This window comes from Hippichthys cyanospilos, chromosome 19, assembly GCF_059441005.1.
Source record: "Hippichthys cyanospilos isolate Australia breed blue-spotted pipefish chromosome 19, RoL_Hcya_1.0, whole genome shotgun sequence".
Lineage (NCBI taxonomy): Eukaryota > Metazoa > Chordata > Actinopteri > Syngnathiformes > Syngnathidae > Hippichthys > Hippichthys cyanospilos.
The window spans coordinates 4,012,139-4,038,909 of NC_142387.1; the positions used below are offsets into that span (position 1 = coordinate 4,012,139).

At 39.9% G+C, this 26,771-nt stretch overlaps 1 protein-coding gene across 2 annotated transcripts in view; it reads right to left on the reverse strand.

Moving 5' to 3' along the window:
• zfhx4 (zinc finger homeobox 4) overlaps window positions 1-26,771 on the reverse strand; it is a 92,096-nt gene that overhangs the window by 19,741 nt on the left and 45,584 nt on the right. For both annotated transcript variants that reach the window (XM_088401650.1, XM_088401649.1), the window contains exons 6-7: window positions 24,849-25,083; window positions 300-398 (exon numbers count right to left, since the gene is read on the reverse strand). In XM_088401650.1, coding sequence (XP_088257776.1) covers window positions 300-398; window positions 24,849-25,083 — 334 coding nt within the window. The remainder of the gene's footprint in view (window positions 1-299; window positions 399-24,848; window positions 25,084-26,771) is intronic.

The window sequence follows — 26,771 nt, forward strand, 5'->3', positions numbered from 1 at the left end:
TCTGAGGCCTGGACATTGCCTTGTAATAACCACAACTTGTCCCTCTCCTTTTTACTCTGTTTTCCTCTTTCTCTTAATTCTCTCTCTTCCTTTTCCCTCTCGCTCTCTCACTCTCGCTTTCTGACAGATGGAAACGATTAAAGCAGGTCACATGGAGGCTAGTCAGCAGCGTTCACATGTTACACACACATGTTTAAAACTAACTCCTGAGAGAGGGAATGATCACTTGGGAAATACGGGATGCTTGAAGCTAAGAGGTGTGTGTATGCACGTATGTGTGTGTGTGTATGTGTACTCACGGTCAGTTCTTCTACTGTCAGTCATGTCTCGGTCAGTGAGGTTGGATGCGGGCCTGGAAGAAGAGCCAAGAGGTCTTTCACCATCCTCAGCGGTCTCCTCTAAAAATGCAGCAAAGGAAAGAGTAAATTACCCATGATGCTATGAACGTAGAAGAAATGGCACTAAATCTGACAGGAAGATGACACATTGAATGATGTATTTACATGCGTTACAAACAATTATCATCCAAAGCAACATAAGTCAACTTGACTCACTGCACAGTATATATCAACTGAAGAAATACTTTGAGATGAGTCCTGTTAAATTGAGCCCTGTCGTGCTGGATGGTGAACATCCAAGTTTAAAATGTGACGTGAAAAAAATATAATTTAAAATATAAGATGAAGCGGTCATTGTTGTCACCTATTACTTCTTTTGTTGTTTTAATATTCTTCAGGTTTTGAACATTTTTAACATGAAATTCCACTCTGCTTAGTAAAATACACCATACATTATCGATATTACCAAGACATTTTGGACAAAAAAAAATAAAAAAATAAAATGTTCCACGCTAGGCTGTTTACAGTTTACATCGTATACCTTTCTAGCATGAACGTGCGTGCGTTAACACATATACCATACACATGCGCGCTCACTCCTATTAGCAGATTAGCCTAGCCATCTCTGAGAGTTCAGCCCCTTGTTTGATAATTCTGTGTATCTGCAGTGTTCTGCCAGTGGATTAAAGCCAGTGTGCGTGTGTGTGCGTGTGTATGCGTTTGTGTGTAAGTGTGTATATGTGTCGCCAGCACAAGCTAACACTAATCCTAGCCGAGCTCCAGCGCTCCCTTTCATCCAGCCATCATTTGTCTCCGGCTGGGCTGATGTCACTTTGTAATGAATTTTGAGCAGTCTGAGAGAGGCCAGATAACCAGGCATGCGGGTACGCTCGCACACATACACACACTCACTCGCAAACACATACGCATGTGCATCTCCGCATCCAGAGCCCTCCTCCATTTCAGAGCGAGCAAATGAATAAAAATCCCAAAGTGAAACACTTGCAGCCAGGCATCAAATCACACAAACTCAAACACATGAACACATGCTTTCACACACGCAAAACCAAATTCATATTATAAAAAAAAACAAAAAAACTGTCATGTCTTTCAAATGTCTGTGGAGAAGGGGTACAAGGGGGTAACTATTCTATGGGGTTTTATTACACTGTAAACCTCCAAACTTTGCCAGAAAAAAAGGACGTCAAAAAAAAAACAAAACAGAATGGCAATAAGATGAAATCGCACACACACACATATATATATATATATATATATATATATATATATATATATATATATATATATATATATATATATATATATATATATATATACATATATATATATATATATATATATGTGTGTGTGTGTGTGTGCGATTTCTTCTTATTGCCATTCATATATCCAGCTTTGAAAAGCTGTGGGACGCTTTACGGAATGAGAGATTTAAGGTCTGCACTTTCATTTCAGCCACAATGCAGCCAAAATGTTGAAATTGTAGGTGTATGAGAAATAAGAGATTACTAGATGATGTGCATTCGTGAAAGATGAATGTGTAAAAACTTTAAAAGTATTTCAGCTTTTCAACATTCAAATTGCTGAATTTTGTACAGTGGACCCTTGTGTTACAGCGTCCCCGGCTTATGTTCCTTACATGTTGCGACGTGGAATACTGAGATTTTTCATCCCCTCTTTATGGTATTTTCCCGGTTTTGCGACTAAAACAACTGTCATGACCCTAGGAGCTTGGCTGTATTTATGTTGTTTCGTCTCCATCTGCAGGCGTTTTTAGGTAATTACACTTATTTTAAGTTGCTGTCACACTTGCCTCCCTGCAAAGTGTCACACAATTCCGGTATGCTATTGGTCTGCGTCTCCTCAAGGAGATGCTGGTCTGCTATTGGTCGGCCTCACTCATTTCAAAGGGGCGGAACGGTAAAGCTTTGTTCTATTGTGAGTGGTTACAAAGCCGTATTTATAGTGCATTCAAAGTTGAAAGGGTTAGCCATGGGTCCCAAGATTGCTAGTGATGTTAAAGAGAGAAGTAAGAAGATGATTTCTATGGAAAAGATGCTGGAGATAACCCAGATATTCCCTAACCATATTAGGGAATATGGGCATAACAAGCACCACTCAAATGTAAATAAATCCTTTCTATATATTTTATTCATGATATTTTCTGATTGTTTACATGTATATTACATATACATAGCACTTACTATACTATTTTGGTACCAATTTTTAATATGTATGTACAATTTTGATGTTTTTACCTGGGGTTCTAAACACATTAGCTATTTAACATAGGTTTGGATTGCCTGTCATACGGTGAATTCGCCCTACGAGTCCAACCGCGGAACGGATTAATCTCCTAACACTGGGGCCCACTGTATATTGAAAGAAAGTGGATGGATGGATATCTCAATTTTCATTTTCGGGAAAATAAACCTGATTTTGTGAAAATGCATCCCATATTGTGTGTTTTAAATGTTAGTGTGTTTTGTGTTTTTGTGTTTTGTGTGTTTGTGTCTTTATATGCCCTGCAAATGTAGTCCCGGGTGGACTAAAGCCAGCTGGGATTGGTTCCAGCACATCTCTTGTTACTCTTGACAATGGAAGGTATAGAAGACAAACATACGCTGATCAGAACTTTTGCGAAGGCAGAAGTTTGTTTTGTGTCTCAATGGGAGCTCCACATCGATGCACCAAGCGTCATACGCTCTCATTCAATCACAGATCCAACATCAGTGATAGATTTTTGATTGACAGTCAGCAGGAAAGGATTATCAAAATGGTGGCACCCATGTCTGCTGCGGCTGTTTTAGCTCATTTTAGTTCCTCCAAACAAGGACGAAATCTGTAACAACAGCTCAGCGGAATACCACTAAACCGATCTGCAACCACTAGTTTGGGTTGTTACTCGTGGATCCAGCAGATCAGCTATTAAACATGTAAAACAACATGGGAAAGAATGAGTTTACATTATTTTAAAGACTGAATGAAATTATAGCTAAAATGCTCTAATTTGGAAAATCTTCTACAAAATATAGTATTTTATATTAATATGAACAAGTATCACAAAAAATAATATGATAATAATAATAGAAATATGTATAATAGAAAAGTAACCATATTTACAAACACACACACACACACACACGCACACACACCACACCACACCACACCACACAGGCATGCACACATTCATAGAAATAAGCCAAACGATTGAAATTTCCATATAATCATTTCAGCAAATATATGAAAAGCACCATAAATACATAAAAAAAGAAATTGCAAGGATATGAATGAGCATCCAAATGAGAATTCTATTACAGGTATATTAATAATATTTTTGTTTGTGTCCAATATATTGCCTAGCACATGTCTGTTTGTGCATGCATGTGTTTGTGTGCGTGTGAGTATGTGTCTTGGGGAGAAGATGCATGGAGACTATAGAATTGCTGATGTTCTATGAATATGTGAACGACAGCCAAGAGAGTCCCAATTGCCGAAACAGCAATTTTAACCGATGAGTGTGTTCCTCTCACACACACACACACACACACACACACACACGCACACACACACACCAACGCGCACCCACACACACAGACATGCACACGCACACCTACACACATTTATTTAGACCAAAAAAAGTGTGTTTTCATGTGCTTTAACTGCAGCTCTGAATGTTTGTGTTGTTTAAAAAGAATCAGAAGGTGAAAAAAATCAAAATAGATATGATATTAACATATTTTAAATCCACTTTACTATATTATCCTATGTTAGTTATTTCATGCAAGATTGAATATTGTCATGTCACATGTGCTTAGCAGGAAATCTTGGATCATTACAATTCCCAATAGGGGTCTTAAGAATAACCTCTAGGGGGCACTCTATCTGTGAGCAGAATGTGACAGAAAATGAGGGACAGCAAAAAGAAGAAAGTCGAGGGAGTGGGAAAACACAAGCGAAGAAAGGGAAGGGAAGGCCGATCATCTGGGCCTCATCAGTGTTTTTCTTCTCACTTTTGCATCGGTTAGATCAGTGGCAAGAGTGTGTGTGTTTGCGTGTGTGCGTGAGCATACGGGAATGCATTTTCACACTGAGGACATTCCCAGACGAACTCTCTCAATACATCAGCACAGTGTCTGCCCTCTGACTGACCCTGACAGTTACACACCACATGATTGTGTAGATCATGTACAACCTACGTACGACCGTGTGTGTGTTTGTGTGTGCGTACGCGTGTGTGTACACGCGTGCGTGTGTGTACACGCGTGCGTGTGTGTGTGTGCTATTGATCAAGTGAGTGAGACAGTGACTGCATGTGTTTGCATATGAGCTGTCATGTGCAAGTGTGTGTGTCTATTACATGCGTGTGTATGTGCGTCGTGTGCGTGAGTGAAAGAGCAGTGACTATCAACTTAATCACAACCAGAGCAAAACTTTCACAGCCATCTTCCACCGCCTTGTGCACACGCATGGACACACGCATGTAAATGCACACCCACACACACACACTTGCACACACAAAAACACACCCACATGCACAGTGGGTCAGGAGTGGGTGTGATTTCAGAATTTGGCAGCCTGGCGAGATCCTCCTTTGATGTGGTTCGCTCAGAACATTAAAGCCGGCCGGTGAGCTCGATTCTAACCACACAGCCCGTGTCCGATTACCGCGGGTGACCAACGTCAGCCTATATTTAACTGTTAGGAGAGGAAGAAGAATTAAGTGACTCTTGATCAGCTCCACACCCAAGTCAACATGGTTTTACGTTTAGCTATTAATTGGAAGCACTGGCCGTGGCCACGAATAAATAAGAAATCCACAAGGTTAACATTGAACATCTTTAAAAACAAAAATGATCTACCTTTTGTCCACATGCCAAAGTGTATGAGTCTTTAAATGCTGTATATACCTAACATACAAAGCTGTTTTATAGTGCGCAGTCAACGCAATTGCTTAATTGACAGATAATGTGACCATTTAATGTTACTAAAGTTATAGGGAGCTTCAAGTTTCTTTTTTTCAAATGCCTATATACAGTACATATGGCCTCTACAAAAGCAACATTTAGTTAACGGCATCTTTAAGTATTATTTTACAGTACCGTGACAGGCAAAAATGATGCATGAAGATGGAGAGTTAGAAAAAGATGTTTGGAAAGAAAATAGAAGAATAGACATGTCGAAGATGGATCCAATGGAGGTTGTATAGTGTGTGTATGTGAGTGTGTGTCCTCTGGCTGTATAATGACCTGCTCTGAGACCACTTGCTCCCCCTTCTGTCTCCCCCTAAGGGCCCATAACCACCATGCCGGGTCATTATGTGCCCGGTGGAGGACTCCGTTGCACAGCACAACAACCACAGAGCAATAACACGCCAACAAACTGGACTCGGAGACTCCAAAATGGCTGAATTCATTAGTGGGGGGCCAAGCTGCCACTAATTTGCTTCTTTAGGGTCTCTGCTCGTGCTCATTAAAGGAGAAAATGAGGACAATATGTACATATGTGTCGTGTGTGTGTGCGCATTTCATATATATATATATATATATATATATATATATATATATATATATATATATATATATATATATATATATATATATGTTTAGCAAGCTAAAAGGCGTTCGTACATAGCGGTACCACTGTACTAATGTTATTAGTATTAATATTGTGATTGAAGTTAAAATTAATCGCCATTGTATAATCGCCATGTGGTGCGTCAATGAGGAAAATTAAACATTTAATCATTAACACTCCTTTTTGTACCCTACTTAGCTATAGGAGCCTATACAGCATGTGTTGCCATCATTATAAAGATTATGGATGGCTTTCAATTTTTTGTGACGACAGACAGATTTAATTATTTTGACTCAATATGGCTATTTTAACATTTTGGTTGTCCGGCCCCTGCCTTATACATTATTCTTACCATTAAAAAAGAAAAAAAAAAAAAAAATAAATAGTTTATGTGAGTGCAATATGCAAAAGTACTGCAGCCTTAACACCCACAACCATCATGTCTCCTGGGCTTAACGCTGATGTTGATGTTGATTTGTACTTACATTCCTAGTTATGTCAGTTGTGAGAATGTCTGCATGTGAGGGTGCACGAATGCAAAGGGGGCTCTGTGATGTCACATTTCTGTGCAGTGCGCGTTGGTCCAGTTCAGCCTTTTGGTTCTAAAGGGGAAAGCTTTGAAACACTACACTATCCCACACAGACACTCCACGCGCACACGCACGCACACACACCGAGTCAAGGGCCAATGGTAATACTGCCACAGTAATAACCTTATAGACTTTCTGATCTCCTTCTCTCCTGTTCTCTCACCCTCAAATCTTTATTTACCTAACTCTCCCCTCTTTCCACCCCCCTGGCCCATTCTCCCTGTACCTTTACCCCCCCCGATTTTCAGCGCGTTTAACAAGCATTTAGATTTTAACCAGATGTTGTTAATGTAGCATGTCTAAAATACTAAACATCAACCCAGCAGAGAGGGGCTGCAGCTCCTGCACAAGAGAGCCTGGGAATAACTCACATACACATGCACATCTTTCATATGCACACATTTACGCCCACATAGAGATTCATGCATTTAATGCAGCATTCAGCAGCCCCCATGCTTACATGTAAACACACCTGTTTTCCTATACACGCTCAAATACATCAACCCACACCTAAATATTTATTGCTAAAAACACAACATAAAAAAAAAAGTATTTAGCTTCAGCTCAAACTGGAGTGTCTGACAATAGCATTGTCACATTTAACACACTCCTGGTGCGAGTGACTGTCAATGATGGAAGACGCTTTGTGTGCAGAGGAGGGGGAAAAAATTCTCCTATCAGCAGCTTCAAATTTGCTTTGTTGTTGTCAATTACGACTTCCCGAGACACCGCATTGTATTTCATTTTCCCTCAAATTGCCCACTCTGCTGTCTTGCGGGCAACTAACAAAACACGTATTAATGTTTAGAAAAAAAAAGGAAAAGCATTTGAGTAAACATAACCTAGATTAAAGGCTTGCTTATGCAGAAATAAGCTGTTGTTGCTCGTTAAGAGAGGGGGAGGCTCATTTTTAGTTCCGCATGAACAAGAGGTAATGTATATGATTCTTTAATGCCAAATACAAAAGACAGGATAACAATATGGCTTCAAAAGGTTCTCCGGTACAACACCTGGCCTTATACAACTGTACACCCCCACACACATAAACACCTGTGTCTTACACAACACCCATATTGCATTTCGGCAGCCTGGATCACCTGGGGCAGAAGGGCGAGAGTGTTGAGGCGGCACGACAAGCTCACTGGGAGATTTAGGAATCATCTGAAAAGGAATTCCTCTCCTCTGTTTCATCTCTTTTGCTCTATTTTCTTTTATTTCAGGCTCTTTTATGATACCTCGGCTCAATATTTATTCAGGCCCCATTATAAACATCTGGTCGACGAGGCAGTCTGTATAGCAGTGGCCAAACACCCCCTACCCCTCCAACTTCGCACACACACACTGTGAGGTGGCACACAAAGCGGAAATATCACACACGCTCACCAGGTTGACCCTGTCTGGTCCAGCGAATGGAGGGAAGGAGAGAGGAAAGAAGGTCGACGTGAGGGAGGAACGACGACAAAAACATGCAACAAGGAGCTGAGGGTTAATGGTGTTCCAATCTCTGTGATAAGAATTCATTCGCTTGTATTACCAGCTCTTATCTACAGACGCTGCCATGTGTCGCCGCTCTTCTCCTCCTCAAACACACATTCACATGCAAACACACACACACACACACACGATCATGCACAGCGAGAGTCAAAGATCGATAGATGATCCTAATGAAGAAAGCAGCTGTTTCTCAGCATACCTGCCTGAATCTATCAACCCCACAAGATCTTATCAATACATTTGTCTGTCAGTCCATTTGTCCGTCCATCCATCCATCTTTTCACGCAGCTAGTCAACCACATACATCCTATTTGTCCCTCCATTTATTCCTCCTATCTGAACATCCATCGCAACACTGGTTAAGAGCTATACCAGCAAGGCAGATATCATTTGTAATTGCCCAGAGTGGCCCTTGTCATGTAGTCAGGGTTTATTTCTTCTTCTCAGAACCAACACCAGGCCAAGAGGAGGAAATCTAATAAAAAAATAAAAATACAAAAAATACAGGGGTTTTAACAGCATATGTCCTCTGCTGTCGATGTGTGTGTCTCTATGCTTTCAGAAGGGCCTGTAATGGCAAGGGGACTAATAGATACGGCTTAAAAAGATCTTAATCTTATTAGGCTTCTGTATTGTTTTAGCAACTCAGAAACTGACTGCTTTCAGAGCCTTCACACACAACGGCGTAATGATGTGTGACAGTCAGTATAAAGTAAGTAATTTGAAGGAGGAAAAATGTTGATTTTACTGCTTTAATTACGGCCTTATCTACCATACATGTGTCGACACATAGAATGGTATTTTGTAAAAGGAAGATGTTTTTCTGCAGTTTGCATGGTCCTTCACACTTCCCCGTGGATTTTTTTTTTTCACTGCAAAAGGAAAGTTCTTCAAAAACAACAACCAAAATGGACATTTGGATGTTTGGCTAAGGACAGTTGTAACTACAGATTAATGTAAGTCCGCCACTCTCAATATTATATTGGGGTGGACCGGTTTAAAAAAGCCACAATTTGATAGTTATGAACTTAAACTAGAAGGAAACTCCATTTGATGCATCTTGAAATGTGCTTTGTATAACCAACCCAACACTTCCTCAATCCTATTTCACTACCCGTTAAGTAGTGACCAGACTGCAAGTTGCAATGAGCAAGTGGGCCACCATCAGTGCGCAGCTACCACAAAGCTGAGCACCCACACCAAGAACAAGGTAAGAACGGACATAAAATTGTTCTTGATGTGCATTTTTAAATACTGCACAATCGTTCGAAAAACAAAAACTTTCTCATAGTATCAAGCAAGCTGTTGACCGCAGGGATAGCAATACATAAATCTTTTTTTTTTCCAAGTGGCTGTAAAATGACGCATGTCACGTGGGTTGAATTATAACTGCATACATTATGTTTGTAATAGAAAAAAAAATGCTAAAGAATTCAGTGAGTTGGGGACTAATTGCACAATTTGTAAGACAAGGGGTACAATAACCAACCTAAAAAAAATAATTTCTCGTTACAACAATGTGTCAGTAATGTGTGAGCATACATTTTCAAATCATTGAATGCTGTGCTTTGTAAAACACTTTGGACGCTGTATGGTGACCTATATAAGTACTGTATCTTCCATTTACCATTTAGGTCAAATTTGATGTATTTTTTGAAAATACGTCCTACCTGGAATTGGGATCAGTTAGCCAACATAGACACAAGTAGCAAATGGTAATGATATGGCTATCTTAATTATAGTCTGGAAATAAAACCCACAATATTTAATAGTTTTAAGATTGGAAGTGATGCCTCAGTGTATATTAATACTTCAGATTTTAAATAATCCATATAATTGTCAGTTTTGTTGTAACATCTTCAGACATTTTGGTGACCATCAGTCGCTTGATCAGTTAAGAAACATAATATGATGTGAATAGAATAAAAAACATTGGGAGTTTCGTTCTAATATTGTCAGAGAATGTAAATCAATATTCTGACAGATGTGCAATACATTTTGGTGACCAGCGATGGTATCCGTATGTAGAATTTTCATAAAAGCTGCATAGGAAAACGGTGGTGACTGGAAATTGCTCTATTTTTTTTTCTAAAATGAAGAACTTCAAACCTAACGGTTAAACTATATGAATTCTTGATGAGGCCATATGGCATTTATCTAGTTAGACTGTCCATTATGGACTTAGTGTTACACTACCTGTAGACTCTAGTGTACATTGTCACAGGCATCATGTGAAGTGGTTCTAAATGCATATCTGGTGGCATATGTCATTATTTTGAAACTCAGCTTGTTTCAGGGAATCAGTTGTCATAGATATTTGCAGGATATTTGTTATTCTATTTTTCAAACCGAAACAAATGAGGCAGTGTGACCAAAACTTCTTTCAACACGGAGAGGCGAGTAATATCGGATTTAAAAAAAAAGCCTGGCTACATGTGGTCATCACATTAACAGAGAATGCATTCATGTCATGGCAACATTCCTTAATAATGGGCACTACCATTTAACAATTTCATCCTCATGTGACATGTCGCTTCCCTTTAGATAGAAGGACAAAAAAAATGCCTTGTGTTATTATGTGCTCTGGAGTGCGGCATGACTTTTCAACATGAGAATATCTCCAGGCACAAATATTCATTAGGGTTGCTCAGAATCAGCTCCAAAATGACTGCTTGGAACCTGTAGTACGCAGGCACATGTGGCATCTTGCAACACACCCACACACACCTGGGGCAAATGCCCCGGAGATGGTATTCCCAAATGGGTATAGAGTAGGAGTGTTGGCTTTCCTTAGACCTTTCTCAAAAACATGCAAAAAATGTCCATTTCATTACTAGCTAAACAATGTCATATGGGCCCCACCGGCCTTAATAGAGGCAGACAAAGACAGAGCAGCAAACATATGCTTCGAATAAATCAGATTACCCAGGGAGCGGGGGCGAGGAGGGGAAGAGAATGAGGGAGCAAAAGAAGGAAAGAAAGGGAGACACCGCCAGACACTTAGAGGATTGACAATATTCCTGTTTCTTGCTACCTTCCCCCCTCCCACCCCTCCCAGCGTACCCTCACTTTCCTTTACTACAACTCCGTCCCAGTACCCTCCCTCCTGCAGCGGGATCTGTTTTAGATTTGCGCCAGAGCTTCAGCCATATCTTTCCCTTATCGCTGCTAGCCGTCAGAAAACAGAAAGCTCTATGTTTCCATGCATTAGACTCCCAGTTCCTGACACGCCACTTGAAAATCCCCACTGCTCCTCAAAACGGCCTAGCAAAAGTGCAATAATACGATTTAATCAAATGAAAGGCAGGTTATCATCTTACATTTTGATAGTATTTCTTTTGGATTGGTCCAGGAACATTATTATTATTAGTATTGTTGTTTTTCTTCGTGTTATTATTATTATTGTTAATATGTATGTACATCAATTATTAATATGGTCTGCAAATAAAATACGATTTGTGTGAGTCAAAACAAAATTTAATGGCAAAATATTGTTTAAAAAAATCGTCTGTTTTGTTTATAGTCTTAAGTATTATTACATACATACTTTGTTTGCAAAGGCTCAAAGATGCTCAAATAAGCAGTTCTTATTTTGCACAAATCCATATTGATAAAACATATAAATTAAGGGGTTGACATAAAAAGCTTAATAATAAAAACTTTTTCTAAATTAATTTGATAACCGTATTCGTATATTTTTTGCATACAACACTATAAATGGGTTTCACTTTAAAATTTGAAGTTTAATGTGAAAATATAGATGAATAAAACTATATGAAAAAAATATATTCAGACAATAATAATATATATTCATTTAAAATCAGTATTAATGTAAACTTTTTCATATTCATACCTTGCAAAAAAATAAAAGCTTTTCCCAGCATGTACATGACTTGCTTAAATGCCAACATTAAGCAGTAAACGCGTCTTTTAAACAATATCTCCAGCATGTTGACATTTGTGCAAAACTTCATTTTCATGACTGAGCAAATTTTAAAATAATTTATTTTTAAAATAATGATTTGATATATTGCCTAGCTCTAGCTCAGAGTACAAGCAACAACCAATTATAGCTCGCCTGTTTCTAGAATTGGTCATATGCCATGATTACTTATTAGATTGTTTAGCACTTGTGACATATTATTTATAAACAAAAGTAACAGGCAACATACATTTTAAAGGTAATAAATGTAGGTCAAACATAATATTTCAAATGTATTTGAACTATTAGTTAAAGAGGTAAATTATCCCTTTACCCCCCTATGCAAGTGAATGCCATTTAAATATACATCAAATTAAAGTTTTGAACGCTAAAACAGCATTCTTGTGTTTAAAATTTATTTTAATCACCATTTCAGAGCTGCCAAGAAGCGCTGATTGTTGTTTTCTCTTCAAATATCAATAGTGATGACAGGACATGGAATTATTGACTCCCCGTAAATTTTGAACAAAAACATGGGAAAAATGTAGTGGTGGGGTGTATGTTCAAAGAAGAGAAATCTATATTCAAATGACTTGTTCTATTGATTTATAATTAAGTCTTAATTACAACTGGGCTTGGACATTCAAACTGTGCTGTCACAATAGCGGGAAAGAAGATAGGAGAGCATTATTGATACACTTTAACAGCAGTGGTCGCCCAGACATTGATCCAGACATTTTGCGGTGCCTTTGGCATGCTTCGAGGATTTAAATGAACAGGCAATTGAGTAAACACACACACACGACTGTGCACCTGGATGCACACACAAACATACACACACAAATCTAAGTGAACTACACAGGATAATTAACCTTCATTGGGGAAAAGTCAGAGCTGGCTTATCTGCAAACTGAACTGTGTATGTGTGTGTATGCCCATCAGGTGTAATTACATTATTAGGTGAGGAGCTGATTGACTTCAGGTGGGGCTGCAGGATGGGAAAAATAAATAGGTTGTGATTTGTGTGTGCATGTGTGTGTGTGTGTGTGCACATATTTATTGGTGGCTCAGGTGCTTGTTGCGACTTTTAGCGGCATCTCGCCACATGGCAGTGTATGTCCCCACGGGGCTAATCAGGTATCTGATACCTTTTGTTTTGGGAGCCCATTGATGGATGAAATCTTTATCTGTGCTATTGATCAGGGAAGTGTGCGTGGGTCCTAAACTGTCTGTCTAGCAGGCTGCCTGCTCCGGCTCTAACAAGATTGCCAGGGCCGAGTATATCAGTTAACATTTAATCAATGGCAGCTTAAGACACTGGGGCACTGGGAGAAAGGCCTGCCGCTTCAAGCCTTCTGCCCCAAAACATTACCTGGGATTGAAGGGAAAATGTCTGTGTGTGTGGGTTAGATGGGGGTCCGGCAGATAATTACAGGGGATTGGGATGAGTGGTGCAAATGTCTTAGAGGGACAGCCATGTTTCTATCTCTGTATTAGTGCATCTGTATTTACGGATGTGAGTGTTTACTTGTCAATACATGTTAATGACATCCAAAACAATAAGAGACACACATGTATATGCAATGTGAGATATAGTATATGCAAGGCCTTGCGTATTAAATCACACTTAAAGTTAGCAGGAAAAAAAAAAAAAACGTTAAATACCCACCTACAATAAACAGGGGAATTGCATGTGAAGGCTGAAGTGCTGAATGACAAACTGTGGAATGATAGCAAATGATGTGGAATGAAATTGAATGACCTAAAATTACCTACAATGACCTGGAATGAGCAGAACATGTAAAAGTTGGAATGGTTTGAACTGATAAAAAATATTGATGTAAAGGATGGGAGGTAGGGATAAGCCTAATAGTTTAAATTATATCCTAATGTTTTAATTTTGTAGGTATTTTAATGGTGGAGTATTTAATTTTTGTTGAGTGGGGAAACAGGCAAGAACGTAGAAAAAAATGTTACTATGTTACAAGTGACATATATTTATCAGCCCTTAACAATGGACTCCATCGTTATTGAATTATAACTTTAAAGACTTACAATAAGATTTAATACAGTTCATTGTCCTGTATGTGTGTTTGTGACTGTTTGACAGGGGAAGCCCCTCGTTTTATCCAAAGCCTGGGAGAATCCCACCACTGAAAATCAATGTTTGTGAGAGCAGACTAGGAAGTGTGTGTGTGTGTGTGTGTGTCAAGGTTTTGTAAGACAAATCTCTCCAGCGCGCGTCGCTTTAGTGCTATTGAACCAAGCTTCGATCACTTGGCCGCTGTGAATAATGCAAGGGAGGCTACTTGCTCACTTACAGCACAGGACTCTTGCGGCCGTGTGTGCGTGTGACAAGATGGTCCCTTTCTCCTCCTTACAAATGCAACACGGCAGTTCTGCGACATTGTTCCACTTGGCCTTCTTAATCTCATGTCAGATACAGGAACTCCCACATTGATATTGTCTCAATGAGAGTCTGTGCCACATATGCGTGCACGCACATGTGCGCGTGTGCATGTATGCTGGAGGCTCCTAGAGAAGACGGGAAGAGCTTAACTCATGCGGACAGCTCCGTGGCCCGGACTTTGACACAACCTGAGTCATTGTTACGTGTAGCTGGCACAGAGTAGAATATCGTCATTAAAAACAGACAATTAGAGATGAGAGAGATAAAAAAATAAGTGAACACGCTCATCTTTATGTCCTCAGGTATGTGAAGCGTAGAAGTTAATAAACAGGAATCTACAGAGTAATTATTCTGATTATAAATGATGAGAGCTGTGCGTCCTCCTGCTAATTAAGCTGAAAGATGTGGAATGGCACAAACCGTAATACTTTAATGGTGTCCTATAGTTGATGTGGCCAGGGGGGACAATGGACACACAGATGCTTAATGCCCCTGTCTATGAACAACATCGTTTCTGCGGCCATAACCGACCCTGTCATCACTTACAAGGCAATTAAACAAAACATCACTTCCTATTTCTTCTTTGCAAGCAGGGGGGGCTCTTCATGCTCTCCTCCTTTCCCACTTGGCACTTCTTCTTCCCTTCCCATGCGACTCCAAACAGGGTTTCAATTTCAGCATGCTGATTGTCTCATTGCCGACTCCATGCATGTCTAACACTCACTAACACTCTCGGGACTGGCCTCTTTGACTCCCACATGATTCTGCTGTGTGTGTGTGTGTGTGTGTGTGTGTGTGAGAGTACGTGAGTTTAGTGAGTGAGTGTGTGTGCAAAGGGGTGATGAGGGTGCAAAATGCCTATTACATTGAGAGTGTGGTTCCTCTTACACCGGAGAGAATTCTCTGGTGCCTAAAGAGCAGAAAATTGCAATGCTCCTCTTCCTCACTCCCCATTAACCTGTGTTCGGAAACAAAGCCCTGGCCAAGTTGTGTGTCTCAGGGTTTGTGTGTTTTCTAGCCGAAATCTGACTGCTGGCTTTAACTGCGACATACACCTGTCTTAGGATGAGAAATGCAGAGTGCTTGACAATATAGAGTAGGCTATAAAAGTAATGATGTTACCAAGTTAATTACAGACAAACTATTAACTTTTTTACAGATACGAGCAGATAAATGAGTAAAGTATCACTTTAAATGATGCCACTGAAAAGGCAGGTGCAAACTGAAATAGATATACGAAGTTTAAAATTAGAGAAACTCATAGAGTGTCTTTTGACGTATCGTTATTTGTTGTCACTGCTCACTCATAGTTCCGAATTTACGAAACCCTTCTTCATATAAATGTGCATTATTAAAATCTGAATGCTGCCTTCACTCCACCAACTAATGTGTTTCAATTAGACACTAAATGAAACTATGCTGTGATAGTTGATCAAATACAGCACAAAGATTGAATGGTTGTTACAATTGTTCTGACGGTATAACAACATTGGTGGGAAGCAAATGCAAATATTTAAAGACTAGATACATTGTACTATATGATGATGGTGTATCAATACTGTGAGAGGTAAACACAATACAACATGTTTTTTGTCCATCCTACTCCATTCTTTCTTATGTGTCTCCTTTATTCATTTTTCAGATCTGTAGATATGTTTCTAAATGAAATGTTTCCTCTTTCAATCCTCCCCTCTGTCCCTTGTTATAAAAGAGCAAACGAGGAGATGTCATCTTATGAAGAGCTCCGAGATGAATCCAAGGAGGCATATTTGTTTAATTTGCACAAAGACATCCTACATCAAAGTCGAGACCCCGGGATCATTCTGTGGATTTTTCTATTCTTTTTTTCTTCCCTTTCTCTCCCAGCATCCTTTTCTGATTCAGTGTCACATTTTTTTCGATCTCTCTTATTTTCACAGTGTTATTAGTGCATGATAAAAGCAAAAAGGGATGTCATGACACGGGACCCCCGGTAAGCATTAGGAGGTGGGAGAGAAAACGAAAGAGAATGAAGGAGAGGATGGGGAGGGTGCAAAGGGGAGCGGCAAAGATGAAAGAGATTTTGTCTGGAAATGATTGCTCACAAGGCATTGATTCTGAGCTTTAATCTCACATCGGGCGCTCAAATTTCCTATTAGGGAGATGAGGAAGTGTGAGAGAGAAAGAGAGAGGTGGGGGGGGTGTCATCACATACTGTACTTGTAGGTGGGAGGTGAAACTTGGCAGGATTCACTATTTGGCAGACACAACTTGCATTTTCTTTACTCTAGACACTCGCTAGGCCAAAATTATATTATTTTTTTACACTTCATTTCAGTATGCAAATGTTGACCACTGACACACACACCTACACGCATAGACAAGCCATTGACAAGGGCTAACGCTGCAAAGCTTCCTCTAGTTAGTGACGATTAGCCTGAGCTATAGGTAATCAATAGCCTCTATCGATTCCATACCTCCCACTGACGGATGAGGTAAAGGAGAGTGAAGAAGGAGGGAGGGATGACAGAAATTCTGTCTGACAATACCAACTTATCATGTGGATCTGCATGTGCGTGTGTGTGTGTGTCAGCCGCCTCCGATGTCCATCTGCGAATTGTATCATCGCCGTCTCAGATTAGCGGCTGCTTGGACCAAGCCCGAGCATTGCCTGGTTACCGTGGCTCCGTCCCCGCACTGGCCCCCTCCCATCACCTGATTGTTTGTCTTAATGCTGTGTGACACGGCCCATTGTTTTGTCCATCTGTGGTTAAGAGTCAATGGACAGAGGGTGTATGAGGGGATCAGGGGGAGAAAAGAGTGAGGTGAAGTAGGATGAAATAAAGAAGAGTAGGGGCTAAAAAAGGAGGGGATTGGAGAAAAAAAGGGTGAAACAAAATAGAAAGAAAGAAAGAAACATAAGTTTGTAAAAAATATTCTTCATAAAAACGGACTTTATATTAAACTCTTCTTGAACCAGAAGCTCCCAGGTCCATATAGGCCATCACAATACAGGCATATGAGATATTTTCTTCTAAAAACTTAAGTCATATTAAGTATGCGTCCTCAGAACCCTACGGCTTTGTATTGTAAATAAGGCTAATGTGGCATTGGTCAGCTATGCTAATTCAGATAATCAGCGCAATTTTTGTAAATTATAACTGTCAGTGTGGCAGAGCGCAGAATCCTTGGCGGAAAACATGAGGGAACAATTTAGCAAGGGTAATACCCCCTCCACCAAAGAGCAGCCTCCACTCAAAGAAAAACAATCGGGCTGCGCTCTGACCGCCCCCCCGACACACCATTTCAAAAATAGTTTATGGTGAACGAGACTCATTTCTTCAGTCAGACTCTCTACAGTATGTGCACACACAAACCACACGGTAATTATCATTTGCTTGCACGGAATTATTCAAAAAGTGACCACAAGGCCTAAGAGAGCTTGGTTTTGGGGAATTTTGGGGTAGATTACTGCTTACCCAAACTATATTAATAATACATATATTCTACATTTGAGTTTGACTTAATCTCTTTTTGCAAAATCATAGCTTAACTCATGCCGTATATTTTGGGGCGGAACTGGATCCAAATGATTGCACTACTTTCAGCTACCCAATGGTGTATTACCATATTTTTCAGACAATGAGGCTCAATAAAGTCTTTTAATTTTCTCAAAATAAAAGGCAAGCCTTTTGCACGGATGTTGGCTTTTCAGTTTGTCATCTTTAAATTAATAATTCTATTTACATTCACGGGCAGCACGGTGGAGGATTGGCTAGTACATTTGCCTCAATTCCTTCAATGTCTTCAAGTCTAGCTTGCCCTGACCTTCTTATGGAGCGTTTTCATGTTCTCCCCGTGCTCACGTGGTTCTCTCCGGCCCCTACGGTCTCCCATATTCCAAATACATGCATGGTAGGTAGAATGGTATTTTCAAATTTGCCCTTATGTGTGATTGTGAGTGTGAATGTTTGTTTGTCTATGTGTGCCCTGCAATGGGCTGGAAACCAGTCCTGGGTGTCCCCTGCCTACTGCCCGAAGATGCCTGGGATAGGCACCAGCAAGCCAGCCATCCTAGTGAGGATAAGAGACTAAAGAAAATGAATGGATTGATGGATGAATGGATGAATATTTATCTTCACATTCACACTCACATTCTCATCCAAATCCGAATCCAATCTTAACCCAAAGCTTTGACATCCCATTATATCACCTTACGATTTGGGCCGCGATGTTTTTTAGTCCCCTTTTTGAGCCATTTTTTTCACTTTACGACATTAAAAAAAAAATAAAAAAATACTTCACCTCTTAAACATAGTGGTCAGTGTGTGTGTGTGTGTCTACTCGGGACAACGCACACGCATACGCCACTACACGTGTCACTGCTTACATCACTACAATGCTGGTCGAGGTTAGGACGAAGATACTGGTCTACTATTGGTCGGCGTCAAGGGTCACTAAGATGCTGGTCTGCTATTGGTCGGTGCACGGGGTCACAAAGATGGCTGCCTAAAGACTTTATTTCATGTGAGAGTGCTTTCAACATTGTACTTATTGTGCATTTTAGTGCTAAATTCAACCTTGAATTGCTTAACCACGGGTCCCAAGATTTCTAGTGATGTTAAAGTGAGAAGTAAGAAGATGATTATTATGGAAGCTGGAAATAATCAAGAAATAAGAAGAAGACTAAGCTAGCCTAGGCTAGGCTACCCTCACTATGTCTGTACAATTTTGATTTTTTTACCTGGGGTTTTATACGCATTAGCTAATTAACTAGGTTATTAATTAATTAGGTAATTAATTAGGTTTGGATTTCCCGCCATATGGCAAATTCGCTTTACGATCCCAACCTTAATCTCGTAAACCAACTGTGTGTGTGGCTGTGTGTGTCTGTATATATATACACACACATACACACACAATATATATATATATATATATATATATATATATATATATATATATATATATATATATATATATATATATATATATATATATATATATATATATATATATATATATATATATATATATATATATATAATGAACTCATTGTTAATTTAGTGTTACTCATGCAGTGGCAGATTGTGCAGGTTTACCAATGTTAAATGTGTGCGAGCATAGAAGGTAATAAGTCAATCAGTTAGTCTAACCAGTTGTAATACGGCCTACTGTGGAAACCTGAAGAGACGTGTGTGAGCGTGCTGCATCCATTCTCTCTCTCCTTTGACCATCCGTGAATGTTTATGTGATGGCCACAAATTACGGAGACAAACCCTGGAAATAGACTTCTGTCTAAAGAGAGACCTTCCTGAAAATAAAAGAGAACCACTGGAATTGAAAAACCATTGCCACCGAGCAGAAAAAAAGATAAAGGGATGAAAGTGAAAGAGACAAACCAAAAATGCCTCAAAGATATCTTGATGTCATCACAAACACATACGAAATGATCTATTTTCCATGCTGAAAATCAAATGCTCTCTCACACAACACAGCTTGGTGAAGTGAAGATTCACCAAGGAACCAGCCCCTCATGCAAGTTCGCATCTCCGTCCATTTACAAGCACATCAAGGAGGGATAAGTGTCCATTAGGCTCATTTTAGCCTACAGCCGCTAGGAAAAAGGTTAGTACAATAATTTGACTAGGATCAAAACATGTCCCAGAGCCTTATCACTCAACAGAAAACAAAAGGGCACAAATATTATACACACGCGCGCGCGTGATTTGAGTATTTCGGTCACAAAGTTAGAAGAGGTCTTTTGTTTAAAAGGGGGACTCAGACAAAAGAAGGTCCTCTCCCTTCGTGTTTAATGCATGTTGTGTGGTGGTGGTGGGGGCATGCAGTGGGGCGAGTGGGGGGAGGTCGTGGCTATGGATGACAAGCCTGGCTCTCACAAGTAATTACCTCCATGAGATCCCATCCACCGTCCTTTTTTATAGAGGGCAGAGGGAAGTGAAGAAAAAAAAGAAACAAGTATGTATGGGGAAGAAAAGTGTGCTCTTGTGTTTCTGCTTGATCTGACTTATGAGGAGCTTCACACATGATGGTCACACGGCTGGCTAATGTGTGACAACACACACTTGCATGCCTGCACATTACAGTATGGTTGAGGCTGAACAGCAAAACGGAATCGGCGGATCAAAATCCCTTTCTTTGGTGAAATTGACATGTTTCTCCTTCTTTGTTTTTTTCCACTTTAAACAGTTCCATTTATTGCATAATTTCATTATAGACTGGAGAAGAGCATACACAAAAAGATCTGATTTTTACTAACCACTTTTGGATGACCCTCATAGCAAAATAGCTTTCAATGTTCTTCCATGCTGAGAGGCAATTCATTTAAACTAATTCTTATGGTGCAAAGTGGCTTTTTTTTCCTTTTTTGAATCAACTAAATTATCTGTAACACTTCTAATTGTGCACACTGGAGTGCAATTCATCACAAGGACACCAAGACAGTGAGCTTTTTGTCTTTGAGTCAAATCGCTAGAGCAGTGTTTCCCAAAGTGGGGTCTGCGGACCCCACTTATTTGTGTTAATTCCATGTGATTATTTTTTTTTTTATTAAACTGTGACTGTATTTATTACTCTTCAATAAAACAATCAATTCAATCAGTTTAACTCATTCAATGCCAGGGACGTATTCTCAAGTTTTTGTAAGAGTCCAGACATTCAATCCCAGATACTTAAGTATCGATTTAATTCTTAAGCATCTGGAAATGAATGTCCTTAATGCACTTACGTATTTAATGCTAAGGTATCTGGGATTCAATGTCGGGATTCTTAAAAAATGTGAAAATACGTCCCTGTCATTGAATGAGTTCATATATTTTTAAAAATATAATAATTCTGAAATTTGTAAAAATGTGTTTTGTGTCTACAATTGCTTGCTAACGAGGCAATGAAGCCAGCAACACTAAAGAGGTATTTTTTTTTATAGTGCTGTTTTTGAGTAAATAATTGGTAGGAAGCTGTTTGGGAAAATTGACCCGGTTTATTATAAGGAGACGTGCAATTTTCAATTTTTATTTTCTAAACTTCAGTATAGCTGAAAAGTGACAAATATACTTGTCAAATTGAATCCGTTGGTGACTAAAAAGGGCACTTCACTTTTTTAATTTAATAACGTGAATAAATTAGAAATGATTTTTTTATGTTGTTTTTTCAATGGTCGTCCCTGGAAAATTTTCTCTCTTAAAGGGGTACCTGACTCCCAAAAGTTTGAGAACCCCTGCACTAGAGGATCATGGAAAAGTGTAGTAATAAGGATGGGAATTTGACTACAGGTTTCGATTAACTATGGGAAAAATAATCAACTAATAACTCGATTGTGTTTTATTTGTTTTAAAGAATGGAAGAATGTATTTGAATCCTAGTTCCATGCCTGTTTTGAATTGAAAGAGAATAACACAGAGAGTTACAAACACACCTCCACTTTGCCAGAATGTGATTAATAAGCATTCTGATATCATGTTTTTTTAAGATTTTCTCCCAATATATTGATTAGCACTCTGACATAAATATTATTGTTACCATTAAACCAATAAAATAAACCTGTGCAATGAGGCGAAGAGAGGCGGTAACAAAGCAAGAGAAGTGTTGCTTGGCTGTCAAAACACCTCCTCCCCTATGTTGCGGCTCCGCAGTGCTGTACCCTTAATTAGGCCATAAAATCAGCACCCAAATTGTTTAATGAAAGCCATTCACATGTACATAAAGTCTGGAGCATTAGAACCCTTATTCCCAAATGGGCCTGTAATTATCTGGCTCAGCGCCAGGTCCCGGCTTTAAGAGAAAGATACCGGTCAGCACTTAAATTAATCTTTTTCATACCGCTCTCTAATGAACCGAAAGTGCTCGAGTCAGGAATTGTAGCCCCAGAAAAATAATAGCATGCGCACACATACAGATGAATACAGGCTCTTTAAAGAGACCGCTGACTGGAAATGTTTCCTATTCTGGAGATGCTGGCCTCTTAGCTTCCCTCAAATCTTCACTTTTCATCTTTCCAAGACTTTGTGGGCAATTCTAAGGTTTTTATTCTGGTAAAATCCTTAACAATCATTGTATTTTTAGTTTATTTTTTATCAGTTTCATGAGCCCTGACCCCAACCCTGTATCGAACGTCCTTTGCAATCAACTATATCAGAGATGATTGACCTTTTTCAATGATATAACACCTGTGTTTTTCTTCCCAATAAGGACTAATCACTGCAATGCATTTTTGGATTGAAGACTGTTGCATCATTAGAGTCTGATGAATTCAACTTTTGAACTGCATTGTAATAGTATCATTAGGTATCTTTTATTTAGCATTTCCAAACGATAGAACATCAACCTCAACTGTTTTATTTCACGCTCACTTCATTTTCCAATTACTTTGTTCTTAATTTGAAAAGAAACCAGTAGGTTTCCTGGCACTGCAACAAAAATAACATATTACATTTGCTGATACTTTCATTTTTACAATGCATAGTTTGATCCTCATAAAATCTCCTATTACTTTATATAACTATAAAACGATAAAACTGCAATTCCCTATTCAAATCTATCAAAGTAATGAACTTTGTTTGACAAAAACAAAAAAACTGTGCTGATGCCGGGACTATGAAAGAAACTCCTCTTGACATATCAACCATGTAGTTAAAATATATAGTCTGCCCAAAAAAGAGGGCAAAAGGGAGGGGTAAAAAAAAGGCCAAAAAGTGGTTTGGATGCTGCCAGCTTCCGTTTAAGTATTTTCCCGTAGTTTCCCTTGGAAATTCCCCATTGAGAGTCAAATCCAGCATATCAAAGGACTGCAGCGGTGACAAATATGGTGCATTTGAGGAGAAGAACATTTGAATTAGGTGCAGTGGTGGAATGATGCTTGAAAAAAAAAATCTGGTTGCACTCACACAGACTTAGTGGGAGAGTGCAGAATCTCTCAAGACAAAAAAGGAGCCAGATAGAGCAATGAGATGAGGAAGCGGCGTTGAAATACTGCACCTCCAAATCTTGCAGAAATGTGATCTGTGTGTAATTAAAACCAAACTTACACCAGTAATGAATGTCCATGTCAGGGTGGGGAGTGTGTGGTCAAGAAAGGACACTTTGGGAAACACATGGACGCACACACATGAACAGACACATACACTGACGGACGTCTAACCAAATGCTATGCTGGAATGCTATTCAAAGCATGATACCTTTCTCCCCCAGCTCCACTCATTCCTTTAGGTCAGGCAAAGCAAAAACAAGTTAAGCGCTCATTTTCTCCCAGCAGCATTAACATAAGGATGACTAAATAATGGACCCTGACTCTTCTGGTTTAAATTACACCACAAGACCCCACTCTCCTCCTCCGCCCCTCCTCTTTACACCCTCACCAACCATCAAACCCCCCACTAAAGAAAAACGATTAATCTTTCTTCTTTTTTTTTTTTTTTTGCTCTCTGAATGTTTTACAGTTCTGTTACACTTATTAGCTGCTGGCAGGACGGAGACCCTTAAATGAAAGCCAAATTGCTTTGGTCATGAGAAAGGAAATGAAAGCTCACTCCAGGGAGAGGTTGCATATGTGTGTGTTTGTGTGTGTGTGTATATGAATGTGTGTTGATTGTAAGTGTGCACAGGCTGCGAGATCCTCCCAAGGTGAAATTTCATAAGCTGCCTGCCTGCCTGGGATGTCCCTGTGCACGCCGCTTGTATTTATGTGTGTGTGAGAGTGTGTGTGTGTGTGTGTTTGTGGGAGATATAAGCGCGGCAGCCTAATAGGAACAGTATGCTCATTTTGGAGAGATTAGGAGGGAAGGACGGCTCTGTATCGGGAGACGTGATGTGGATAGGAAGGCCAAAGGCAAGAGGGAGGGCGAAAGATTTGACAGCATGTAGAGGGAGTGGCGCGAGAAAAAGGAGATAGCAGGACTGTTAGGGAGGAAAGTAAGGTGAATGTAATTATAGCCAAGGGCAATCACATTGGAAAAAAATAACAAGTGGAAAAATAATGTAAGTTTTGTAAAGGTTGCAGAAGTAAATATTCCACGTACTTGTGTCCGATAACTGTAAAGACCTTAGCCAGATAATCTTGATTGTGGTGAAATCTTTTATAAAATACACTTGAATCCAAAATAATCTAACATGGGTCAAAAAGGGAATGAACTAAAATGTTTGGTCTAATGAATAACCAAGTAGTTTTCAACATTTGCTAAGTAGGCTATAACCAAGGCAAAATGCAAAAACAACCCAATTTTGTGGTTTTGTACAAATCAGCCCAATGTTTGGGTTGTTGTAAGTTATTCATAATTACAATATTATTTGAGCCCAATTTTTAAAAGAATGACCTAAACATTTGGATCAGCACTGTTTTAACCAATGTTGCGTTATATTTTTACTTCAAATTTTGACTGCATCTTTTGCATGTGAAGATTATCCACTGTGCATTGTCAAAAAAATCGATCAGAATGCAATGGGGTCTTCCTGTTGTACTCTCCTTGACCCAAGGTTAAAAAAAAAAAGTACTTTATAGCACAGACCTTGGCCGGGAGGACACTCCTTTACATGAAACAGCTCATGGAGGCTGAATCCATCGTCGTCCCCTCTCAGGCCCTGCTGGTGTAGCTGCAATTTCCTCAGGCCTTCGTTCTGCTGGTGCCTGGCAGAGCGGGCATGCTGCACCAGGTTGAGGCGAGCCTTAGTTGAATAGTCGCACAGTGTGCAGTAGTAGACACACGACTCTGGACTGTAGGCGCTGTCCAGCTTGTGCAAGTGCTGTTGAAGAAGGCAGAAAAGAAAGACTTTTAGAAGTGACCTCAATCATATAAAAGAACATGGGAACATCAGCATAATAAGTTGCCTGAATTATGCCTACGTATATCACTAACCACTTTATGACTATTAAAGATTTTTGTTCTGCTCTGGTACTAGTTCAGTTCCAATAATACAAAGCCCAGAAATCCCACTTCCCTGGCTTCAAACAAGCCAGAGAGAGAGATCAATGGATAATGTCCCAGCCACTTTTTATATTATTTCCAGCAATACATGTTAACTACACATTGCAGTATGTGAGCTGAAGCAGCCTCAATAAAGAAAAAAAAATCCAAAAGCCAGTTTTGGTTTTGTGCTTAATTTTGCATTTTATGAAAGCATCATGTGGTGGTTTAAACATAAAAAATATCTGCTATAAAATATTCTATGATAACAAAAAAAAAAGGCAAAGAAAAACAGAGCTGTATTCATGCATAGCCTGTGTGTCATTAATTGGAGAAGTCTGAGGTGACGTGCAGACTCAGCACATAGAGAAAGTCAAAATAAGGGGCTGGGAGGGGAGAGCTGTTTTTCTCTGAACATTCACATTGTCCAGCTCCCTTCATTGTTGCCAGCTGCAGGGGTTTCTCATTCAACGTGTTCTGTCAGTTGCAAGGCCTGCATCTCCACTTGCCTCTTTAATGGCACTGCAGCCATGCAAAGCTGCCCTCCTACCTCTCACCCTACCCTCAGTGCCTGCATTTGCGCAAGCTCGCAATCATGCACGCAAAGCACTGTATACCCACCCACCTCCTCCACCCCCCCCCCCCCCCCCCAAACCGACCCCCCCTAGTCTATAGCAACCCACCTTGCCCCGCTCTCATACACCCGGTCAAGCCAAGCATATCGAGTATGCCTCTGTTGTTGCTGGCGGGCTAATGAACAATGCACAAAAACAAAAGAGCAGGCCAGGCTTTTATTATCTGATCCTCTGTGGTGGGAGGTGGGAGGGAGGGACAAGGGGTTAGTGTGTGTGTGACGCAGGGCAAATGTTGCATTTCTGTTGTGCATGTGAGGTTTTAACTCATGCACTACCAGGTTTGTGAAAATTCATCACTGACATCTATGGTCGTCAATGGCATGGAATCAGTTAATGTGTGGAACCATCTCTCTTTCCTGCTTCATCCAAACATTGTTGCATAATCATAAGGACAGTGCGGTTGAACAGGTGGAGACAAAGGTGTGGCTGTGTGTGTTTGTCTGTGGAGGGCTGCAGGTGTGTGTGAGTTCTAACCCCTGCCCCTCCCATCTTCCCCCTCCGTCGTTAACAAACAGGGATTAGCAACTTAGCTACAGCTGCTAACACATCTTTTCTTCATTCCTTCTTTCTTTCTTTTGTCAGAAATCTGACCAGGTTTTTCTCATGAGGCGGTGGGACGTCCCTGCGCAGTCAGAGGCCCTTTCAGAAGTCTTAAGTTTTAATTAAGTCCGAGTTGTCAGAAGAAAGCTCCCCTAGACCAGAGCTCAGGGCCATTAATTACAGCTATCTTTGTTTCTCTGTGAAAGGAGGCCTCCCGTGCACTCTTTTCCCCTTCTCGCTCCCTTTTTTTTTAAATGTGTTTTTTTTCCCCTTTCTAGCCCTCCATCAAAGGAGACAACTGAGCTGTAGTCACCGCACATGTGTGTGCGTGTGGACACTCACGCACACACAC